Here is a 23,192-nt window from a genome sequence, read left to right on the forward strand (position 1 = left end):
CAAAAACAGGCATAAAGAGGAGAACCCAGAGCTGCAAGTGCTTGAGCACACTACAAGCCATCTTTCCGCCCTGTCAACACCTGGCCACCATCCATCCCCACCACCAGGCCCCACCAGCACTGGCCCAGCCCTCGCAGCAAACGGCCAGTGATGCCGGTAAAGAGATTTCATTCTGCAACCCTCGCTGCCAGCTGCAGTCTCAGCTTCTTGGGGGGGTATGTGTGTGCGATGCTTTTAGAAGGATTCATTTCATCGTCCTGTGCCTTTCAACAGTGTCTCCAGAGTACTTGACTCAGCGCTGCATACTGAGTGACGGGTGAAGGCCGTTTAGAAACATATTCCTTTGTGCGTGGCAGTGGGTAGAGAAGCTCAATAATTATTACCTTTGAGTTCTCTTTTAAAGAGTGTTCTTCTCTTCGCCTCATTGATATGGTAAAATTTGGAGAGGCAGCATCTCATTTTGGTATTTCGAACCCTCTCAGTACTGGGCAATGCTAAACACTGCAGCGACAGATCACCTGCACCTTCCCTTCACCAGCCAAGCAGTTCCAGCTCTGAAATCCCACTGTTTCACTGGCGCATGCCATCCTGGCTTTTGCACAAGAGCTGCCGTGACTTCCATCAGCTGAGGAGCTGCCCTCCTGTTTCTTTTACTGGTAATTATAATTCATCAGCTTTCTATGGTGCTCATTACTGTGGTATTTGAGTGCCTATTTTTACAGGCTTGAATAGCTTGCTGTACACTATCTCATCGCCTCGCAGACAGACGAGCAACCTCTCAGGCTCCCTCTGGAAATGAGCTCTCCGCATCCCGCACCCTCCCTGATCTTCCCTTCTGATCACACCATCCACAGCACACATCCGTTATTTTTCAAAATAATATTAAAAGCATGCAGTACAAATAAAGAACGCAATAATCAAAGTAACATAACCATTTGGTGTTCTTCGTGAAGATTTTAACTACCCTAATGACGTTATCCGCCTGTATATTGTAAAAACAAAAACATCTTGGAAGAATCTGAGTCTCAAAATGCTTCCAGATGAAACCACCTCCTGCAGCTTTGTGTTACCAAACGGCAGAAGGGAAGGTGTTGCAACAGCGTCTGAGAGCAGCTTGAACCCGACGACACACGTGTGTAATGTGGAAAACCAAACATCGCCCTCCACATTTTGCCATGGCCTGACTTGAGCAGGTCAGGTGTGTTTGTTTCCTCGTCTTCCTCTTGGCTTACCCTTCTCATACCAAAAAGAGAATACGAGAGGAAGGAGGGTTTCTAAAGCGTCCCAGTCATTTACCAAATCTGGGACTTTGTTTTACAGATAGGGAAACTGAGGCACACACAGAGAAAACGTCTCATTTGAGACCCCTGCAATGGGCCAAACCAGAAATAGCTCACTGGGCTCCAGGCTCTCGTCCCTCAGCTCCATGGAAAACACTTAGGGGTGCATTTCTGTAACAATCAAAGTGTTATTATTAGAAACAAGGACATGCCTGAAACCAGAACTTCTGGATGCTACTGTGAAGAGAAAGCTAAGATTGCTCTCTGCTTTCCTTTAGCCTTTTAGCTTTCAGCTACACTTTCAACCAATAATTATCTCAGGTTTAAACTTTGGTTTGATCCTGTTTCTTTTTTGCTACAGAAACTGGAGAGAATGGTTGTGCCAGCCAGCAAACCTGCCACCATGCGCCTCCCAGCAGTGTCAGCGCTCCCGAAGAAGCGTGAGTCCTCCACGAGATTTTAGGACATTAAACTCCCTCCTAACATTTTGGAGATCCAAGCTGCCAGTGCTGCTAACCTTCATCGCTGTTGTCGTCCACAAGGATAATCTCCTTCAGGAGGTGAGCTGGCGTATGGTTAACCGCGCTGTGCACCGATCGCAGGATAACAGAGAGCGCTTCGTTCACGAAGATGAAGATGATGGAGATCTGGGGTAGGTCCTTGCCATATTTCAGCTCTTTGCACCTGTAGCATGAAGGACAGAGAGAGAGACGGGGTTAGCAGAGCACGCAGCAAGCGCCTGGAGTCCGGCACACACGTAACGCACTGCGCAGGACGATGGGTGACATCCTGCGGCTTGGCACAGCCAGGGATTACAGCTCCCAGGAGGAATTTCAGCAGCATTGTCTCAGAAGAGATAGCGGCGACAGAGAGTGTCCTCCGGGCTCAGGGAGCACCAGGGGCAGGGCACAAACCCGGAGTGCACGTACCCGAGGTTGTGTTCCCAAGTCTGTGGGCACGTAACTAAAAGCAGCCTCCAGAAGAGAGAAAATAGCTTTACCATTTAAAGAGAAACGCCACATTCCTGTTCTAAGATTAATAGGTGCTCGGAAATGAGCTTTGTTCTTAAATGGCACTTGTGAATTTTCTTCCCATTTGCTTTGGAACAAAGTGAATATGAAATAACTCTTGGTTAAATAGTTTTAATAAGTGTTTTAGCTCTCTTTGCAGATACTTCTGAATACATTCCTGTCTCTGAAGTACCCCAGCAGAGCACTGCCATGAACTGGTGTCTGCACTACACAGCCAGGAGAGGTTAAAAAACAAAAACTGGCGACCATCTCTCTGGTTTCAGCTTAACTCGAGCTGGCCTTGTGGCTGGGTGTCTGCTGGAACACGTTCCTGTGCGTCAGAGCAGGACAGAGGTGGAAGGAGCTCCCAGGTCAGCCACCAGCCAGCTCCATCCCTGGCAAGTGACCGGTTCACGTTACGCCCACCTGCAGAGGAAGGACAGCCATGGCGCAGAACGAGAGGGGCTCTCAGTGGAAGAGGCCTCTCCAAGGAGCACACATCGCTCCCGAAATTGTTGTTTTAATGCCACACTTCATCCTAACCAGAAACCTAATCTTAATAAAAGTACTTGCAGAAAGCAAACAGGCGATCCTCAACTACTTCAAACAATTTAATCAAACTCTCCAGCTCTCCCTACAATAAATACGTGCGAGGGAAGAAGAAAACGAGCCTCCCCGCTCCCTCTCCGCATTCATGACAGATTAGACATGCAACATTAGCCGTGTTTGCAGAATTACAATGAGCGTTTCCAAGTAAATCCTGCCCAGATAAGCAAAGAAAGACGGAACGCACGAATGACATCCCAGCGACGCTTCAAGCTCATCGACTCCCCAACAATGACTCTGTATTTAATTGTACTGAGCGTTCCTTAGGCAACAGCAGGCATTCTTCAGACTCCAAAATGAGACTTGGGAGACAAAGATTTGCAGAGACGCAGCTCTTTATGAACCTTCTTTAGTTAAGCAAGTATGCTGGATAAAAACAAGGTTGTGTTTCTTGATTTAACTGTTGCCTGCCCTAAAGCAAGCCAAGCTCTCTACAAAGGAAAAAAATGTATCGAATGCTGGAAAGGATCTTCCAAAGGGAAGATCTCTCCTTAAAAAGAATTAACAATTGTGATGGGGTAAAGTGACGATTGACCCTGAAATCCTGCCACAAAAGCTGAAATCCTGCCACAAAAGTCAAACTAAACTGACTCCGAGATTAAAACTCTGCTTTTGATACATGTCAATACCTGCTAAGCTGAAGAGAAGGTGGTCACAGGAGCAAGAGCATTTCCTTTTAATCACGGCACACCTCTGGGCAGCCTTCCCCTGGGGCACGCTTCGGGGGATAAAGAGCTCCGTTTGCGATCAAAGAGGTTTGGAGGAAAATCCAAACCGAGCCCTTTGAGGTTCATCTCATTGGCATTCGCCCTGCACCACTCTTATCACAGCTCTCCTTCCCCGATTGCTGAGGACAGGCGGACAAAGACACGGGGAGAAGAGATAAGTCCAGGGAAGGAATGGACACGGCAAATACCCGCATTGTTCACACGCACAAAGCTGCAATTCTCCAGAGGCAGGCGGGGGGGAGGCAAAGGCTCTGCATAAACACCGTGCTCTCCGGTGGCTTTCGTCGCAACCACACGAGCAGGGAAGGCAGCAATTTAAAACCAAATTAACCTCAAGTTTGTCAGCCCTCACGCGGGCTCTCTGCATCGCGGACGTGGAGAGCAGCTGTGCCGAGCGATGCTCTCTGCCTGCAGCCACGTGCTGGCGGGCTCCAGCCCCTGGGCTCCACCGCCGCCGTTCAGTATTGACAAGCCGACGTGTTAACAAATATTCACGCGTGTGAGCATGCAGGGAAACACCTGGTGCTTTGGGGATCTCCTGGGGCCAGGGAGGTCGGGGGGGGGAAGAAAAGAAAAATGTTTGGTCTCAAACATAATCATAGAATATTCATGGTTGGAAAGGACCTTTGAGATCATCGAGTCCAACCATACACACACAAAACCCCCTACAATCTCTGCCACCAGAGCATGCCCTGAAGTACCACATCTATATGTTTCTTAAACACCTCTAGGATGGTGACTCAACCACCTCCCTGGGCAGGCCTGTGCCTGACCACTCTTTCAGGAAAGTAATTCTTCCTAATATCTAATCTAAACCTCCCCTGCCGCAACCTCGGACCATTTCCTCTGGTCCTGTCATTATTCACCTGGGAGAAGAGGCCAACCCCCACCTCTCTCCAACCTCCTTTCAGGTAGTTGTAGAGGGCAATGAGGTCTCCCCTCAGCCTCCTCTCCTCCAAGCTAAACATGCCCAGCTCCCTCAGCCTCTCCTCATATGACTTGGTCTCCAGTCCCCTCACCAGCCTGGTGGCTCTCCTCTGGACACGCTCCAGCACTTCAACGTCCCTCTTGTACAGAGGGGCCCAGAACTGAACACAGCACTCGAGGTGAGGCCTCACCAGTGCCGAGTACAGAGGCACGATCCCTTCCCTACTCCTGCTGGCCACGCTACTCCTGATACAAGCCAGAGTGCTGTTGGCCTTCTTGGCCACTTGCACACGCTGCTGGCTCATGTTAAGCTGGCCGTCCACCAGCACCCCCAGGTCCTTTTCTGCTGGGCAGCTTTCCAGCCACTCTTTCCCAAGCCTGTAGCGTTGCTTGGGGTTGTTGTGACCGAAATGCAGGACCCGGCACTTGGCCTTATTAAACCTCATACAGTTGGTCTTGGCCCATCGATCCAGCCTGTCCAGGTCCCTCTGTAGAGCCTTTCTACCCGCAAGCAGATCAACACTCCCACCTAGTTTGGTGTCGTCTGCGAACTTACTGAGGGTGCAACTCAATCCCCTCATCCAGATCTTTGATAAAGATATTAAACAAAACTGAGCCCTGAGGGACACCACTGGTGACCGGCCGCCAAGAGGATTTCACCCCATTAATCACAACTCTCTGGGCATGGCCATCCAGCCAGTTTTTTACCCAGCGAAGAGTACACTTGTCTATGCCATGATTCACCAGCTTCTCCAGGAGAATGCTGTGGGGGATGATGTCAAAGGCCTTACCAAAGTCCAGACAGACAACGTCCAACAGCCTTCCCCATGTCCAGATGGTGGGTCACATGGTCATAATCAGAAAGACCAGGGGAAAACTTGTTAGAAACAGCAGGAGTAATGAGGACGTGAGATGGGAGGTGGTGGAGGTTTGCTTTGTTTTATTTAAGTATTTTAAATACAAAAGGGACTGATCCAGACTTTGTGGTTCAGCCTTATTTACACATGGAGGCACAGAGCTTTGACTGTTTTGCTCCTAGAAACATTTGAGACAGCAGTTTAGGCAGGATTCACCATCCTGCTCCAGCCTCCCGACCCCAAAGCACGACACCTTTCCCACCCTGAGGGGCTGCATTTTCCTGTCACAGAGTAGAATCCTAGAGTTGTCCAGGGTGGAAGGCACCTTTCAGATCATTAAGTCCAACCATCAGCCTAACACTGACATAAAGCATCACTAAACCATCTCGCTAAAACCATGTGTAAGGTGGAAAGACATGATATGTGGAATTTCTGCTGCCGTCAGTGTTTCAAGTGCAACCTGGAGGAACAGCACAGAAAAGACAGCACCAAGCCGGGTCCCAGCAGGAGCAATGACGAGGGGCTTGGGGACGAGTCCCCAGCAACGCACGGGCTGTCGAACCCCACCTGAGACACATTGTCCCCCTCTGCCCACAGCTATCGACCCTCAGGCGAGGAAGCATTTGGGTGCTTGCCAGACACGGCCTCCAGAATTCAGATCCCAGGCCAAAATACTTCTAAATTCAGGATTCATTAGTCCTACTAATTATCCAAAAGGGGACGCGCAGGGCCAGAAGTGAAGTCTAGCACAGCTGCAGTCCTCAGCTCAGACCGTGGGCTGGTCTCTTCAGGGATTAGAGATTAATGAGATAAATGTGATGTTCAAGAAGGTTCTCAGGGGAGCCAGAGCCTAAGCAGCACACGGGAGACAAAAAGCTATAGAAACAAATCTGTTATTCTGAAATTTTTGCCAAGCTTTTCTACAACCTGAATTGACACCAAAGCAAATCCATCTCTTACGTAGGCTGGAAAACCTTTGCTGGTCCTCACATCTTCTAGGAGGAGAATCGCAGGTTTTATTTCTAACGCTCAGCCCACACCGTATCTGGTCTGCCCACAGGCAAGTCTCAGTCCGGTAAGTTGGATTTCCAAGGGAACACTCCCTACATTTGAAAACTTTTACATTTAAATGAAATACAACAGAGAGACCACCACGATACATTCCTGTTGATGTCAGTGATTCGTTACCCATAGGGTTAAAGACCAGCACCTCATTTTAAATGGAAATTTGCCCACTTTCAGGTTTTCATCATTACAAAAAGGCTGTCTCGGAAACTTTTTCCTCCCCGTTTATCACGTGCTCATCAGCCCAGGGCAGACCCGCAGCGGAGCCCAGGCTGCGCTGCCCGGCAGAGGCACCGTGCAGTTTACAAAAGGGCAATACCTGGCCTCCTACACCTCAAAACACTTCTGGGCTGGAGAAAATTGAAGCCAGCTCCAGTTGATCCCTCACAATCCCCTCTTTGCTAGATGAGAAATACTCGACTGGTAAAGCACAGAACACTACTTACTTACCAACACCTGTAAACTAATTAGTGCAGGTTACACAATTACATTTTCCCCACTAAATCCTGCTCTCTCCAGTTAAACGTAGGCTGGCACCTGCTTGCAGGATTTATTTTAAAAAACCATGAATCAATAGCAAAAAGAAACAGATACCTTACAATTTTGTCTCTCATTTAGATCAATGGGGTATCAGAGTAAGAGGCATTTTATGTCCCATTAAATCATGCTTGACTACGTCCCATTAAATCACGCTCAGAAAACTCTCTGTAAGTAGTTTTGAGAGGCTGGAAAAAACCTCCTAACGTGTGGCACTGGGCTTAATTTAAGGAGCTTGCTGAGCTCATGTTGAGAAGCGTCACTTGTCCTTAAACAGGGGAGAAAGGGGCTTTACTCCATCCTCGGTCCAAGGCTCAGATGCAGCTGTTTTCACTTCAGGAACAGGCTGATGGACCAACCACGGACACGGGACCAGCGTAAACCTCTGCCTGGCACGTCCGTGGACCAGCTCCCCGTGTCCTCCCCCTCGGCCCCACAGGGAGCCAGGGATGCGGACAGGCACAGAGGCCACGGCACTCCTGGACTGTGGACACTGCCACTTTTCCCAGGCCCAAGACCTTTATTCTATGTGAAGTCCAAGTCTGAGATCAGGAGAATGTGCAAGGAAACACCTAAAATAAAACAGATTTATGGAGGACATTTTTAACTGTGAATTCCTTGCAGTTACTCCTTTATGTACGAAGCCATTCAGAAACAAATGAAGGATGAGAAGGGGAGATGGGGGAAGGGGAAATATGTCTGAGTTTATGCTGAACAGCTTGGCATACATCAGGCAGTATCAATCACGTCAGCCAATTTCAAAATACACCAAAAAAATAAAAATAATCAAGTTTTGCTACCCACGTATGCTTGTCTGCTGCAGGAGTCTGCCTTTGAGTCCTCCGACCATTTGTTTTATGCTCACCACACAGCTGTAAATCTGCTCTTCAGTGCAGCAAGTGAGATTAGGATGTTTAGTGGCTGTCTCAGTAACAGAAAAGGGATATCATATCATTTACTGCTTCGTGATCCCACGGCAGAAAAATAACCTGGAATCACAGCAAGCACTGCTGGAGCACAGACAGGCCACAAAATGGCAAGTAACATTTAAAAAACACTTCTTCCTGCTCAGTGATTTAACGTGATCCACTCTATTACTCGATTAATACGTATCAACTGTCTTCAGGGGCGCAGAGCTGTTTCCATCAAATCACACTGTCCAGCAGCAGCAACTGAGAGCCGGACTCGGATGGTTTCTGTACCTTCACTACCCCAGCACAAGCCATTTATCAGCACTAATGAGTGCAGCTTATGAACAACATGGAGTGTTCCAGGACAAAACAACCTCCCACTCGTCTGATCCTCCAGCTCCAGATCCAGCCATGCTGGCACAGAGCTGATGGGGACTGCTGTGCCGATGGCGTGACCTGCCAGACTGTGTATGGTGCATCTTCTCCTACGGACGACAGGTGCCGTCAGGTAGCACCTTCCACCAAAAAAAAAAAATAAAAAAAGGCAATTTAATGAAAGAAATAATAATGCATTATATTCTTTCAAAGTCCATAACCACAGCCAACAGGTCTCATGCTTGGGGAAAAGTGAGCCACAGCATTTAGATATTAGTCCAGAGAGGAGCTGGACAGACAGACCTGCAGCTTGGTTTCCTCCCCCGATCACAAAGCAGAAATACTGCTAACACTGACAGATCCAGTAATCACGAATCCCAGATGCTGCATCAAAGATTATGCTCATATCATCTTCCCCCTTCCGCAACACGCCTCACTCATGCCATCCACTCCTGACAGCACACACACATCTATTTGGCTCAGAACCTCAAATCTTCAAGACCGTCACCCTTTTCCTAATTTGTGCTTTTTGTACTGCTTCCTTTCCCCCAATTTCAACATAAATATGCCTACCAAACTTTTACATGGAGATGAAATACCATTAAGCAGAAAGTATAGCTGTCCTCATTTCCATTGAGGAGGCAGAACTCCATAAATTTGAAAAGCCTACTTTGGTCAGATGTGCCCTGGTTTTCAAATACGTCCAATGCTTTAAAGGTAATACTCGAATCTAGATAAAAAACAGGCTTCAACAGGCTATCTGAAAACGATCCATCAGTAACCTCATTTTCCTAATGATATATTTCTAATACGTCATTGCTAATGCCCGTCACCCAGCCTGAAGCCGTCCTTCCAGCTGAGGGATGGGGGTGCAACAACACACAGAGGTTGGGTGTCAAGGTCCAAAGGGCGACAAATTGGGAGGAGTACTGGACAGTAAAGAGATATTAGAAAAACACTGCTGAAGGAAAAGTATCTGCCGCTGCAGACTCAGAAAACTGATGATGTTTTTAAAAATCACAGTTTTAAGCAAGGTACAGAAAAACCTAACCTCGCACCTCCCGTGCTTTAAAACACCTGGGCAAAACAGCCTCACCATCTGTTTCGAGACACATTTTTTCATTGTATGGAAGCACACAGACAAAACATTTTGCCATGAGCTGATTTCCTACAGGCTGGTGCCACCTCAGCCCTGCCCAAGGCACAGTTTGGAGCATAAGCTGAGGCTCTGCTTACAGATTCGGCCGTTCACCCTTTGGTCTGCACATGAATGCCCCAAAATTGATCTCCACCACAGCCCCAGCAGCACAAACCTTCAACCTGGCTCCTTACCGTCTGGGATGCCAACACAACGGCAAGTGAAGCCAAATGGGAAGTTCAAGAAATGCCAATGAAAAACAAAACAGTTTTGGAACAGGTTGCCCAGAGAAGCTGTGGCTGCCCCATCCCTGGAGGGGTTCAAGGCCAGGTTGGACGGGGCTTGGAGCAACCTGGGCTGGTGGGAGGTGTCCCTGCCCAGGGCAGGGGAGCGGGAACGAGATGGTCTTTAGGGTCCCTTCCAACCCAAACCATTCTAGGGTTCTATGAAAACCTTCTCGTAAAAGGAAGCACTCAAACATGCCCTACGGCACAAGGGAAGAGGCAACGCCTGGGGTCCTGGGCAAGATCGCAGTGTCTAAACCAGAGAGAAGAAGCCACATCAGAGCCAGGGGAGGGAACAACCATCTTCCCCCAAGCTGCATTTTTATTTTTAAACACACATCTACCCAGTAACTGAAAAACAACAAAGATGGAGGGAAAGCCAAAGGCAGTGCAGCTCTATCTGTACAGTCCTACAACATAAGAAGAGGAAGGACATGCCTCTCCAGCCCCACATCGCTTGCCTGCCCTTGGTTTGAGGCCCTTCCCAAACAAGCTGGAGCGGAGGTCCCCAATCCGACACCAACGTGCCAGCCTGTCTGACAGGCATGCCGTGCTCTGGCAGGAGCAAACCAGGCGTCACGGCTCCAGCACAGACCAGCAGCAAGGCAGCTCAGCCCCTGCCTTGGCAGTGAAGCCGTCTTCGGTCAGGAGCTGCAGCAGGAGAGGTCCCAAGGGGCTCCTCGGAAACCACTGCCGGCTGCACAAGCAGATCCCATGCTCCTCTCCCAGCCGTGGACACAGAGCAGGACTGAACTGTGACCTCCAAGTCCAGGCAGCTTGCCGTGGGCAACGGCATCAGCACTCCCCTCGTTCAACTGCTCCAGGACTGACGACGCTGCTTTCAAGATAAATATATGCAAGGCAGAAAGGCAGCAAAGGGAAATCAGCCGCCGCAGGCCAGGCTCAGGCGCCATCACTGCAAACGTCAGAGGAAAACACCTCCTGAGCCCGTGTCGCAGGAAAAGCAGAGCTCGTCCCAGCAGGAACAGGAAGAATTCAGGGAGTTACATCGCGATGTGTTCACCTCGTAAAGCAGCACACATCCCCGCCCCGTACCACCACCACCAGCCAGCAGAGCACACGGGGACGGTGTCCACGCACCCACGACCCCTGTGTGGGGGCAAAGCATTCAGTTCTCCACAAAGCACAGGAGAATTGTATCAATAACCAAGAGCAGCTAGCCACACTTTCTATGTGCTGTGCACAGCAGGAAAGGTCACCGCCATGCTGAAAACCCCCAAAACGCCAAGTCCCATCCTGTGGAACGGCACCAAATGAGATCAATTCCTACTCGTTTTGAACATCAGTGCAAGGTAACGGTTGATGTTATGAGAAAAGTAGCACATCCTATTTGAAGGCTTAAATGTGGTGCAAGATTTCCATTTCCCACTTCCACCAGCGCAGGAACGGTCACTACTTGCCACCTGAAGAGCTGGTGCAGAATAACACACACGACCACCAAAAAATGAATTACTGGCAGAACAGGGACGTAGAAGTCTACTTTAAAACCTTGATATCGCGTTAGAGTAAGATTTTCTTACTTTCTCCCCATTGACGTTCAGCCCTCCCTGGCCTACCCATTGCTTTGTGTCATTCCTTCAGCACGAAGCCGCCAAGATTCCCCATCCCTCTAACCCAACACACGAAGGACACTAGACAGTGTCCCTGTTACAAGCAGGGTGGCCAGGCTCTACTCTGTTTTGGATGGATGTCAACTATGAAAAACACACACAGGAGAAGACATCAACAAAATAACAGTAGGCTGCTTCTTAGCCATTGGAAAAATTTAATTGGCCTGACTAATGTCTGGCACAGGTAAGGGTAGGCCACCATCATATGAGGTAATTTTTGGAAGCAGACAGCACTGTTAAGATCTTCAGTTAGGGAACACACTGACGGCCACGTGCGGGGATTGGATCCCCTGCTTCTGGTGCCACATGGCAGAGGGTCTCGGGAGCAGAAGCCCTGTCCTAGCCTTGGCGGGTTCACGGGCTGATTGATGACCAGTGTATCTGTTTAACAGCTACATCGTCATTACCTTTGACACTACGCTATTACTCATCTTTGGAGAAACAGCGCCCTTTAGGGCTGTCCAGGACACAATTCTCCCATGCTGCATGAAGGTGACAAGCCTTCTACATGCCTTTTTGAACTGCCAACAGCAGGAAACACCATGGGGAAGGGTGACCACCCATGGCCTGCAGAACGCCCCAGGTCTTTAGGGCTCTATGCTGCTCCCACATCCTACCAAGCTACCACTACAGCTACTAACGGGAGTTCACTGGACGCCTCTCCATCTGTTTTCTGTGATCAGCCACAATAAACGCTCATGAACTGGGCAGACAGAAATAGTTGGGCATGAAAATCTGTGCCAGTTGTATGGCGGCACAAAATGGACAAAGGAACCCAGATCCTATGTGCCTGTGGAAGACAACAAAGGCTTCGGTGGTTCTGATTATGGAAGCCACACTTCTTCATAAAAGAAGATCCTGGTGATGCATTTTCAAAGAGTTCCTCCTCTCCTACAGAAGAGAGTGGCTAGATTCCCGCCTGCCCCCATTTTTTATTTTTAATTCTGAGCACCCCGTAGTTCCCCAATCTTGCTCCTAAAATATAGTTATTAATCACTTCTTTGCCGGCTATCACACAAAATAAATCCAGCTAACGTTCTTATCAGGAGCTTATCCCTTCCTGACATTTCATTCTTCAATAAGGCTTGAGGGTTTGAATATTTAAATAGGTAAATATTCTTTTGATTAGTAGAATAAATGATTCTTGTTACTTACTGTCCTTAAAAACACTGTTAGCGTCATGAAAGCGCTCAACTACGTCGGCACAGCTTTTACAGGATTTTGTAGATTTTCCCATAAAACGTGGTTCAGCAGCCGAGAGAGAGTTCAACCTAATAAGCTCATAAATTTTTAAATGCCTTTCCTACAATGATATATGGAACTGCAACCTTAAAGCTAAGGGTGCATAAGAGACAACTTAGTAAGAATTTCTGCCCATTTAAGTGGAATTCTCCCCAAAATTACTATCACATAGATTACTGTTTCACTAAGCTCTCGTAAAGGCAGGCTGGGGCAAACATTATCTTGCAACTGAAAGAATTATCAATACACCTCTCGGTGCCTAAGACACTCTGACCCTTCGGTTCCCCAAACTGTGCTTTCAGAGCACTCCCCAAACAACGTACCAACAATTTTACCCCATTACAGAGATGGGTCATCAGGACTCTTGGTGCAGCAGGGTCCCAAGAGCAGCAGGTTAACGCACAGTGTGGTTTATAAGCCCACAGCCAGCCTTTGGGTACCCACCATCAGGTCCATGCTTTTCAGGACAGTGCAAGTAACGACATCCACTGCTTCTGCTTCTTGTCTGGAGCCCCCAGGCTCTTTGCCTGCTCCTCATCAGTCCCACAGTGACAAAATACACCATGGCAGGTTCGGGCTAGACATGCCTTCGCCCTGTGTGACCATGTTGCAAGGAGATTAATGTGTCTCCCTCAGGGCCACTCCTGGACATATCCGGACATCATGAACATCCACAGCAGAGCTGGGGACTCTCAGTTTGTCAAGAGCCTTGAGGAGGCGGCGGCTGCTCTCTCCTTAACTGAGGCATCAATGACTTCAGCACCGCACAACATTGTTCAAAGTTAACATTATCAAGGGCCTGGAGCATCTCTGTGCTGAGGAAAGGCTGAGAGCCCTGGGGCTGTTCAGCTGGAGAAGAGCAGGCTGAGAGGGAATCTCATCAATGCTCAGCAATAGCCAAAGGGCGGGGGGCAAGAGGATGGGGCCAGACTCTTCTCAGTGGTGCCCAGGGACAGGACAAAGGGTAACGGGCACAAACTGGAATATAGGAACTTCCATCTCAACGTGAGGAAAAACTTCTTTCCCGTGAGGGTGGCAGAGCCCTGGCACGGGCTGCCCAGAGAGGTGGTGGAGTCTCCATCTCTGGAGACATTCCAAACCCGCCTGGACGCGTTCCTGTGCCACCTGCTCTGGGTGATCCTGCTCTGGCAGAGGGTTGGACCAGATGATCCCCAGAGGTCCCTTCCAACCCCCACCATTCTGTGATTCTGTGATTGCTCCAAATGAGAGAATGCAGAAATTAAGTGGTCAACCCCAAGGTGGAAGGAGGCCAGTGGGGTTCGGGAACAAAACCCAAGGTCTTGCTGCAATGTCTCTGCCCCTCTGTTGGCCCTTCTGTCATCCCAGGCAGAGTGCATCAGACAGGGAGGATGCTTAAGAACATTTTTTGTCTGTTTGTTTTAAAACAGTCCCCCCTCCAAACAGAGCTGAATGCTGAATAATGACAAAATAGGCATGGACTGAAGGAACGGGCTTTGAAAATGGCTGTCTATAGCATTTTACACAGACGGGTATCATCACATCAAAGCGAGAAGCACCCTGACCTCCTACGTGGGGCAGATACGGAGCTATCAGGCTGTGATGCCAGGTCTGCTCTCGACTTCATCACCAAACCGCTGAGCAGCCCCCGGGTTTCCCCCAAGGAAGGACCAGCCCAACGCAGCCAGCGCCGTTGAGCAGAGGCATCCTGACTCTGCTACACAGGGGCAACCAAATCCTCAACAGTTACAAGCTTGTAACTGCTCAGAGATCACAGACTGAACGGCAAGAATGCAAAATTGTAAATTAACACTGTATGTTTTGACATCCTCTATTACAGACACCTACTACCCACGTAGCCTGTCATGTAGACACAATGCTGGATGTGGCTAATTAAGAGATATCTAGTCTAAGGTAGAAGCCAAAGCTCCCTTCGAGGTCAGTGAAGAGACACTGCCACTGCCAAAGACAATTTATTGCACCCGAGGTAAAAGTATATTACTGTCTGGTATAACAGACTGACGCAGCTCTTTTTGGGGCAGGCGGAAGCACCTTTTTTTTTTTTCCCTTAATCACAGGCAGACCTGGACTGAACGTTCAGATGGGCACATCCAGCAAAGTGAGCCCTTACCCTCCCGTCACAGCCTCCCAGGCCAGTGCCTTCAGGGTGACCATCACACCAGCGAGCTCTACCAACAAGTTCACAGCTCTGCTCAGGTAGGTTGGTGTAAAACTGTCCCAGCCGTGGGCCTTACCTGCCAAATTTAAAATGAAATCCTTGCTATATAGCCTTACCTCAGGAGCGTCTTACTAGAATAGATCTCATGGGAACTCAAGATTTTGACATCGCCAGTACATACTTAGGGCAATGAATAAGAAAAGTGGCCAACGCTTGTGCTGCCTGGAAGACGGGGTGGAACAATGCCATTGCTGAAACAGCGAGTATAAAAATGATGAACTTAAAAGGCACAACTGATTTTAGAGATAGCTTTTTTTTTTTTTGTAATAACAAGATCCACTCTGATGACAGGTTTATGAACTGGGAAGATGAAGAGTTTTCTAAACCTTTTCTGTTATGTACAGAAATCACTGTATAAGTTTACATAACGTCAGAATTAGCTCAGCTCAGCCCTGTCTGGCAAATTTCCACATGGTAGAAGGGAGACCAGGAGAGCTGCAGCACTCCAGCATCACAGAGCTGGCACCACTGCCACCCACCCACGCAGCGCAGGCTGCTCACCGAGGTCACGCTCACACACCGTTTGGGAAGACATACGTATCACTTCATTTCAGAAAAAGAAAAAACAAACCCCATGTCACCAGGAATATCAAAATGGTAAAAAAAACAGAGGCTGGGGCTGATTTTGATTTGCATTTCTACTCGTATTCCAATTTCAGGTACTAGTTAACTGAATCCAATTAACTGGCTATAAATTGGAGCCCCCTAAATGGTAGGGGACATTAGGCGCGGATGGGTGAATAAACTTGAAGACCACACCGGCAGGTAGTGATGGAGTTCAAAAGCAATGACTGGCCACACTGTCTGTACTCGAGTTTTTCATGCAACTCCTTTTTTTCCTGGTGCAATAAATGCGAAAGGCCAAGCACGCACTCCAGCGTGCCAGAAGTTTCCCTTTATTCCCCAGATGAAGCTCCACACCACCGCTGCTACACGACGGGGAAATTTGCTCCTGTATGGCTTTTCTACCGGCACAGGTTGCATCCTCCACCTCTGCCAAAACAAAGTACAAGAGAGACAAAACTGGGAGACCAAAGCTAACCAACTCGGAGCCCGAGCGTACCAGGATAAAGGTCACACAGTTTAGCCGAGTGCAGAACAGTAACACCATTTAAACACCTACTCAGCAGGGTAGGGAGGGAGCTGATCCAATACAGCCAGCCAGATGAGCTGAATTGCTACCGGGTTAAGGAAAAAAGAAAAAAAAAAAAAAAAAAAAAACAAAAACCCACAAACAACCAAACACCACCACCAAGAAAAGAAAAGCCCCAGACCACCCCCCAGAAAAACAAACCCCTTCTGTAATTTTCAGTGACAAGACGGAGATGCCTCGTGAGTTGGGCATCACCCCTCTTTTGTTATGCCCACTCAATGCCTGACTTTATCCGCAGAGACCCAAATGACAACAGACACGCAGCTACCGAGCACAGACGCTTTACAAAGGCTTTTACTATGACTTGAACCCAGAGGATGTGATTTAAGGCTATAAATTTGTTTGCTGCCGCAACGTAGCCACTAAGAGGAGTGCCTAAGGCCTGACACACGTGCAGTCAGCTCCTTTCTCGCCCTGCCACCGCCCCCAGCCCCAAAGGAGCCAGACAGACATGTAACGGCAACCCCAGGCTGGAGGCACAGACCGCCTCGTTAGAGGCATTTTTAGGCAGCACAGACCATGACATACTTGATGTGAACAGACACAAAACACGAACAGCATCCATACAGTGACGCGTACATAGTCTGCACCTTCCCAATACAATATTTGCCATTGATTTCTACAGACCAGAAGTTTGGGTCCGCACCTGAAAACCACACAGTAGGAAAATTCAGGAATCTTCTTCCCTTTCCTCCTCACCTTACGAACACCGACCGACTTTTACCCGCTTCCCACGGGACCTAACACACAAAATCTCCTCCCACCTGCACAGCTGAACCTCACACATCGATACACATCCCAGGTTTGGCTTTTCGTTTCTGCCGGCAGCTATTCCCAGATCCCCTCCTGGCCCAGCACACCCTCTGCTTGGCCACGGAAAACTAATGCGTACTTCCTATTGATGCAGCTGAAAACCTGGGAGGTAAATCCTTTTATATCAACGGCGCACCGATTGGATGGAATGATTTACTGGTGATTGGGCTGCAAAGCACCCTGCTTGGAATACAATACGTTCTAAATCATGTTACAGTCTTCTGCTGTCTACACACACTTGGTGCGCGTGAACGCACACCCGCAGGTTCAAGCTCACTCAAGTTTCCTTAACGCAGTCCTGCAGATTGCTTCTCAGCGATTACTCACTGCTTTTTGTCTTTAAATCTCTGCAGGAAAGGACAAACCTTGCATATCCTTCTGATCTGGCGACAAGCCATTCCATAAACTACAGCTATTGATTTCAAACAAGCTTCATTCACGTCCTCCTCACAAAAAAAATAAAGCTTCACCAGGAAACGAATCGATCTTCATTTGGCTTTTGTAAAGACTATGAACAAGCTTAAAAGAAAGCAAGTGTTGAGGCTGCTATTCATATTGCCACTTCCTAATCACACGCCATTCATTGATTGCTTATTTTAGTTTGTATTTTGCTGATTCAGTTGCACATGTCTTCTTGCAAAAGGGATTATCAATATTAAATCAATTGTGTCTACCCTATGAAGTAGATGGAAAAGCAAACCTTGTTCTATTACCCAAGCACCTTAAAAGACCTAAGGCTGCCTGGTACACGTCAGTGTTTATAGATTCCGAACACAGGCTTCTCATAAACTATTTCTGATGATTAAAGACCTAAAACTTCTCACATTTCCCCACAAAACTTGTTTTTCAAAGCACCGCCCTTATTTCCAGTAACTATTTTTCAGTTATGCTTTATATTTTAGTCTTAGGGTATCAAAAATATTCAATTATAATTTAAATACTTAGGGATACACAGACATTTCTAAATGCAGATGACTTACTCGGCAAGTTCGAACAAGAAACGGTCTACTAAGTTGTAAAAACAGAACGTGCAGAACAGGATTTATTTTTGTGAGGGGCTCTTGTTCAGACGCATCGAAGGGACGTAAAAGCCAAAGCAATTTGGAGTGTCACATCCACCCCCCCCATCTCCCCCCCTGCGCATGAGCTATTTCACACCGATGAAGAAAAAAGAGAGTTATTGGGAGATCCTCGGTCTAGGATTTGTTGAACGGCCAGGATTTGGGGACAGCAGGGAGGAGAAGAGGAGGAAAATTCAGTAATGAACTCTAAATATTTCAAAGGATTCATGCTTCGTGCTCCGAAACAGGCCACGGACTGCAGGCCAAGCTCACCCCCCGCCCCAGGTCACCCCCCCGCCAGCGAGCGGCAGCTCCGGGCACCAGCCCTCCAGCAGCAGGCCAGCCCACCTCGGATACTGGAAAACTCAATAAATGAGCTCAAAACCAACGCTGTCGGACACCAGGGTTTGACTCATGCTTCCGTGAATATGCAACCCATTTAAAAAGCTCCCGCGGCAATCGAAAAGCTCCCTCCAATACATGGAAGCACAAACACACCAGCTTTGATTTCTTTGGAAGCCAGCTTAAAAGAAGTGTATCCAAAGCTTAATTTATTTCATTTACTTTCATAAATATAGTTTAGTCAGAAGTATTTATGATAACGCAGGTATTTTTCATTGCTGGAGTTCAGAGGAGCACAAAAGCAAGTTGTTAAATTATACTAATCCCATCCTCTGCCAAAGCGTGCATTTAATACTTATGTTTACATTAGTAAGTGTTTTATAGCACACTTCACCGAGAGATGTCTTCCCTGAGGCATCACCTTCCAAATTTATAAGAATAGGAAATAATTTTGTAGTCGGGAAGGGAAAATCGACAATTAGTGGAGTCTATTGCATAAAAAAAAAAAAAAAAAAAATTAGGTACCGTGTATATAAATCCACGGTCACAGCGTTTCAAGATCACACTACGCAGCATAACGATAGTAAGAGAATGCCCTAACAGCCACTAAACGAAACAAGCTCTTGAGTTGCTTTCCCCAAAGCAGTTTATTAATGACTGAGTCTGAAGAAGATACTGGGACTTATAAGCACCGAAGGTTTTTGACACATTTCTGGCTCCACACAGAGCATGCAGACTTGTCAGACAAACTAGACTTCAATGACCTTTACTCTGAGGGGGGAAAAAGAAAAAAAAAAGGGGAAAAAAAAAAAAAAAAGGACATTGTCCTGCGTCTCTGTCTAAATCCAGAATAGAAATAAAAAATAAACCCCCAAACTTGTCAACAGGCAGTCAGACACTTTCAGCTCTACACTGATTTTCCACAGCTCTCTGGAGCCAACCCTGCCTGCCCACCCGCGCGTACCAGGCTCCACGCTGCCCCGGGCACGGAGCCGCCTCCCAGGAACACAGCGGCAGGCACAAAAAATAATCAGCAAATACCAAGCACAGGTGGAAAAGTGTGTCTTTAGGGACTTTACTTGCCCAGTTTTTAAGAAAAAGAATTACTGGAAATCCAATAACAATCTCCATACGCGCATATTGGTATGCTCTGAGGAATAAAGATCAATACCAGTATTTATTCAATAGCACGCTGGTTTGTATTAGTACCAGAAAAGCAATGCAACAATAAATCAGGTTTTTCCATTCGTGCAAACCACCCGAAAGTCACCAAAAGCCGCAGCGCCGTCCCTGGGGAGGCAGGCGGCGCACAGGGCCTCCCCAGCACTAGGATCTTCAGATCCCAAGTGCCTCGATGATGCCGGAGAAAGAAAAACCAAACCATTTCAGGTCTGAAGCTGGGTTTGCAAGTGTCTTCCTATCCCTATCAGGGCAGAGAGGGATCAGACTGAGCAGGGTGGCGTGTACGGATAGAAAATATCCGGCACCCTGTCCCTCAACTGCAAAACTGATCTACTTCTGGTGAGCCTTGTTCTGAGGCACGTTCCCTTTAAGCCAGAGCTTTGACACTGACACTTACTGCTTGATTTCTTTACTTGCTCTCCCAGAAAATTTTCAGATGGCATGTTTCCAAGTATTGGAAAATATTACTTTGCCTTTTTTATGGCTTAAGCCATAAAAAGCCAAGGGCAAGAGCGTTTTTCACACAACGCTGGGTCAGACCACAACTATCTAGCAGGAGAGAAGACACACAAGTAGTTCTGACTTTTTCCTAGAGATGAAAGCATCCTTTAATGCACTCCCACATGCTATTCAAACACCATTTCACATCCAAGAGTCACGTTTCTTTTCCTTCTTACGCTGTCTTGATTCCTCACTACTTTTCCCTTCAGTTCATTGACAAAGAAAAATCACCACATCCTGCCTCTTTTCCTTCCTATTGTTTGTACGTAGGATTGAAAAACAAAAACAAAACAAAAACCTCTTTGCAAAAGGTAAAATAACGTATTGTGCATGCAAGAGAGAAGAGAGCTCTTTTGACCTCTTTTGTTTGCAATAAATAGCAATGACTACAAATAAACAGTCACGAAACTCTATTTCCCAGCAAATATCACCAGCGTAATTCAAATAGTTTTTTTTGGTCTTTTTAAGCGCTGTCCTCCTCCCTCGCCTCATTTCATCAAGCCTGGCTAAACACCCTAGGGCAGGACACGACCGAGTAACTGGCATAATATCACAAACGCGTGACTGCAGGAATGTCCCAGCTACTCAAAACTTGAGGAAACCAACAATAAAGAGCTCCCTCACTTGATGCGGTGATATTTGCAGATGTCCACCGCCATCTATCAAAAAGAATATGCTCGTTTAGGCAGGGGGGAAAGGCAAAAAGCATTTTGCTCCAAGCAGAGCTTGAAGGAGGTTGCATGCCATCTATTCTGGGGAAAAAACATGCCACTAAGACAAATGTGATGCCAGAGGTATGAAGCGGCATGCAGGGCAGTCTCCTGCCCAAGTCATGATAGGTGCTGAGAAAGGATCTCATTCCGGCACCTTGGTACAAGAGAAAACTGAGATGAAGGCACCTGCCAAGCCAGGTCTTTTTAGTTCCTACAGAGACTGTCCTGAGCCCCATCAGAGCCAACCACGGGTTGAGCCTCACGGCACAAAACACTGCGGGTCTTGGAGTCTGCAGGGCAAGCCCTGAGAGTGGATATGGCCAGCGCAGGACGAGAACGTCTTGGGTCCAGCACAAGGGAGATGCGAAGGCAAGTGCGGTCTCACAGGCAGGAGACTGAATTACAGGTCTCCATCCTCCTGGACAGTCCTGATGTATCATCCAAGTCACATCCATGTTCGCGACTTTCCAAAGATGTACTCAGTTTTGATTATAAAACCAAAATCAAACTCTTTGGCCCTGCAATACCCCAGTAACCCGAGTGGAGGCTGAGACCCAAAGGCAGCCCCATGGCAGAGGGCAAGGGGCTCTCCAGGGCTGGGGAGATACCCTAAAGGGAGCAGTGCCTCCCGCTACAGCTTGCTCCCTCCACCCCAGGATATGTTCTAGCATCCAGTATGGACATGCTGAGAGCCCCCAAGGGGCACACACAGACCACTTTAAATAAAAATAAAATCAAGAACAGATATAGTACTTAGTTAATCAAGTTGTCAAAGAACAACCCAAAGTCTTTTCTAAACTGTCTTTTCCAGTATGCTAGGTGAACAGTTGGACTTGATGATCTTAAAGGCCTTTTCCGACCTAAACGATTCTGTATCCCAAAGAAAGACTCTCAACTAGCTGCTACACAGAAATCTCTGGTAATAAAACCAGCTAAAGCCAGATGGTGCTAAAAAGCCCAATTGCTCCCAAGGAAGGCAGCTACAGAAATAAACGGGTGATTCAGCCACTTGAGACACTTGAGTGTAATGACTGTGACTCAACCCCCAAACACACCACTGGGAAAAATTAAAATCGAGTCAGTGATATGTAACTGCTTAATCTTTCGCAATGGCTTCCAGGTGATGGTACGGCTCTACCCAGGTCACTGCTCTCAGGCCACGTGGTCCAGCCGGTAAATACAAACCTTTTACCAGGCGCATGCTGCAAAAACACAAGAGCAGATGAAGCTCCCGACACACACCGCCAAAGGTGTCCCATGCTTGGCCCGACCCATACGCAGGATGCACACGGCAGGCAGGAGGAAGGGTAGGGGCTCCTGGCTAGGAAGCCCTCAAAACCTCTGAAAAATCAAGCCGTGGAAGTTGCTTATCACTTACGCCATTTTTCCTTTTCGTTTTAATATCCTGAGGCTCGCCTGCATGAGGAACAGCTGCTGAGAGATTCACAGCAGCAGGAATATGTCATCTTCACCCAATGATTCAATAGTCATAACAATTGTGGGTATTATTTTTCTTAAATCTACTCCTTAATCCCATAATGCCATAAAATACCACTGAATCAGAGCTTAGCAGGATTCCAGAAAGGAAGAGACTTTTAAAGAGATAATGAGAACTCCACATTTATATTAGATAGGATTGAAGAGAGAGAATCAAGAAGACAGAACGTACCAGATGGGCAGATTATTTCATAGTTTTCCTTAATATGATTTCTTCAACCTGAAGCAGCTGGTAATTCCACCATCAGAGATTAGATACTGGAGAGAATGGACAGGCAGACCAATCTAACACAGCAATTTTTATTTTCCTGCTACGTGTAGGAGGGGTTCCCATTAAAATCATACATCACAGAATAAAACTGAGGTGCATAAAATCTTGTATCAAAGCGGGGAATGTTAGCAGCCTTTAGGATCCCATGTAAATATGCTTCACTTTCAATAAAGAAAACAACACATCTTCTTATACCCTCCCCATCCTTCATAGGCAAACAGAAAATGCCATGAATTGATCAACAATAAAACTCATGGATCAGCCTTGTCCTTTGCCGCTTTTGCAGAAAATTGAAGAAAATCTCTCCAGCTCATTTTTTTAGAGATTTGTTTAAAAGTCCCGCAGTCTGCAGGCAGCACCTTGCGTACTTCCAATCTAGAAGCAGTAATTGTTTCCCAAAACACGCAGAAATCTCATCTGAAAGTCCCAAAAACTAATCAAGCAAGATAGAAGTGTGTCCCCTATGCCTGTCTCATCACCCCACTGTTCCATAGCAAGACTTGAAATAAGGTCCCTTGCACCAAAATGCTAGTCCTCCCTTATTTTAGCCAAGGAGTAGCTTTCTCGGTAGCCAAAACGTACTACCATTACCCGATTCACTCTAAAAGCAGGTTGCATCGCACACCCAGCACAACCTTTCCTACTCAGCAGAAGGCCAGGATCAGTATTAATGAGCTCAAAACTAAGGTCCTCCAGGCACAGGTCCCTTACGGTATCAGTACCACACACACGTGTCCGTACGATCAGCACTACTTCTTTGGGAATCAGCCCAGCGTAAAGCCCAATACTGCTCGAGTGGCGAATGGCAGGGTAGACTTTCTACCTTCCAGCCTAGGCGAGCAGCCTCAGC

The 23,192-nt window shown here is 47.5% G+C and overlaps 1 protein-coding gene across 1 annotated transcript in view; it reads right to left on the reverse strand.

The window, feature by feature from the left end:
* Positions 1–23,192, reverse strand: part of GALNT17 (polypeptide N-acetylgalactosaminyltransferase 17) — a 219,938-nt gene that overhangs the window by 139,026 nt on the left and 57,720 nt on the right. The window contains exon 3 of the mRNA XM_054210227.1: positions 1,798–1,964. Within this exon, the coding sequence (XP_054066202.1) occupies positions 1,798–1,964 (167 nt within the window). The remainder of the gene's footprint in view (positions 1–1,797; positions 1,965–23,192) is intronic.

Source organism: Rissa tridactyla, chromosome 7, assembly GCF_028500815.1.
Source record: "Rissa tridactyla isolate bRisTri1 chromosome 7, bRisTri1.patW.cur.20221130, whole genome shotgun sequence".
In the NCBI taxonomy this organism is placed as follows: domain Eukaryota; kingdom Metazoa; phylum Chordata; class Aves; order Charadriiformes; family Laridae; genus Rissa; species Rissa tridactyla.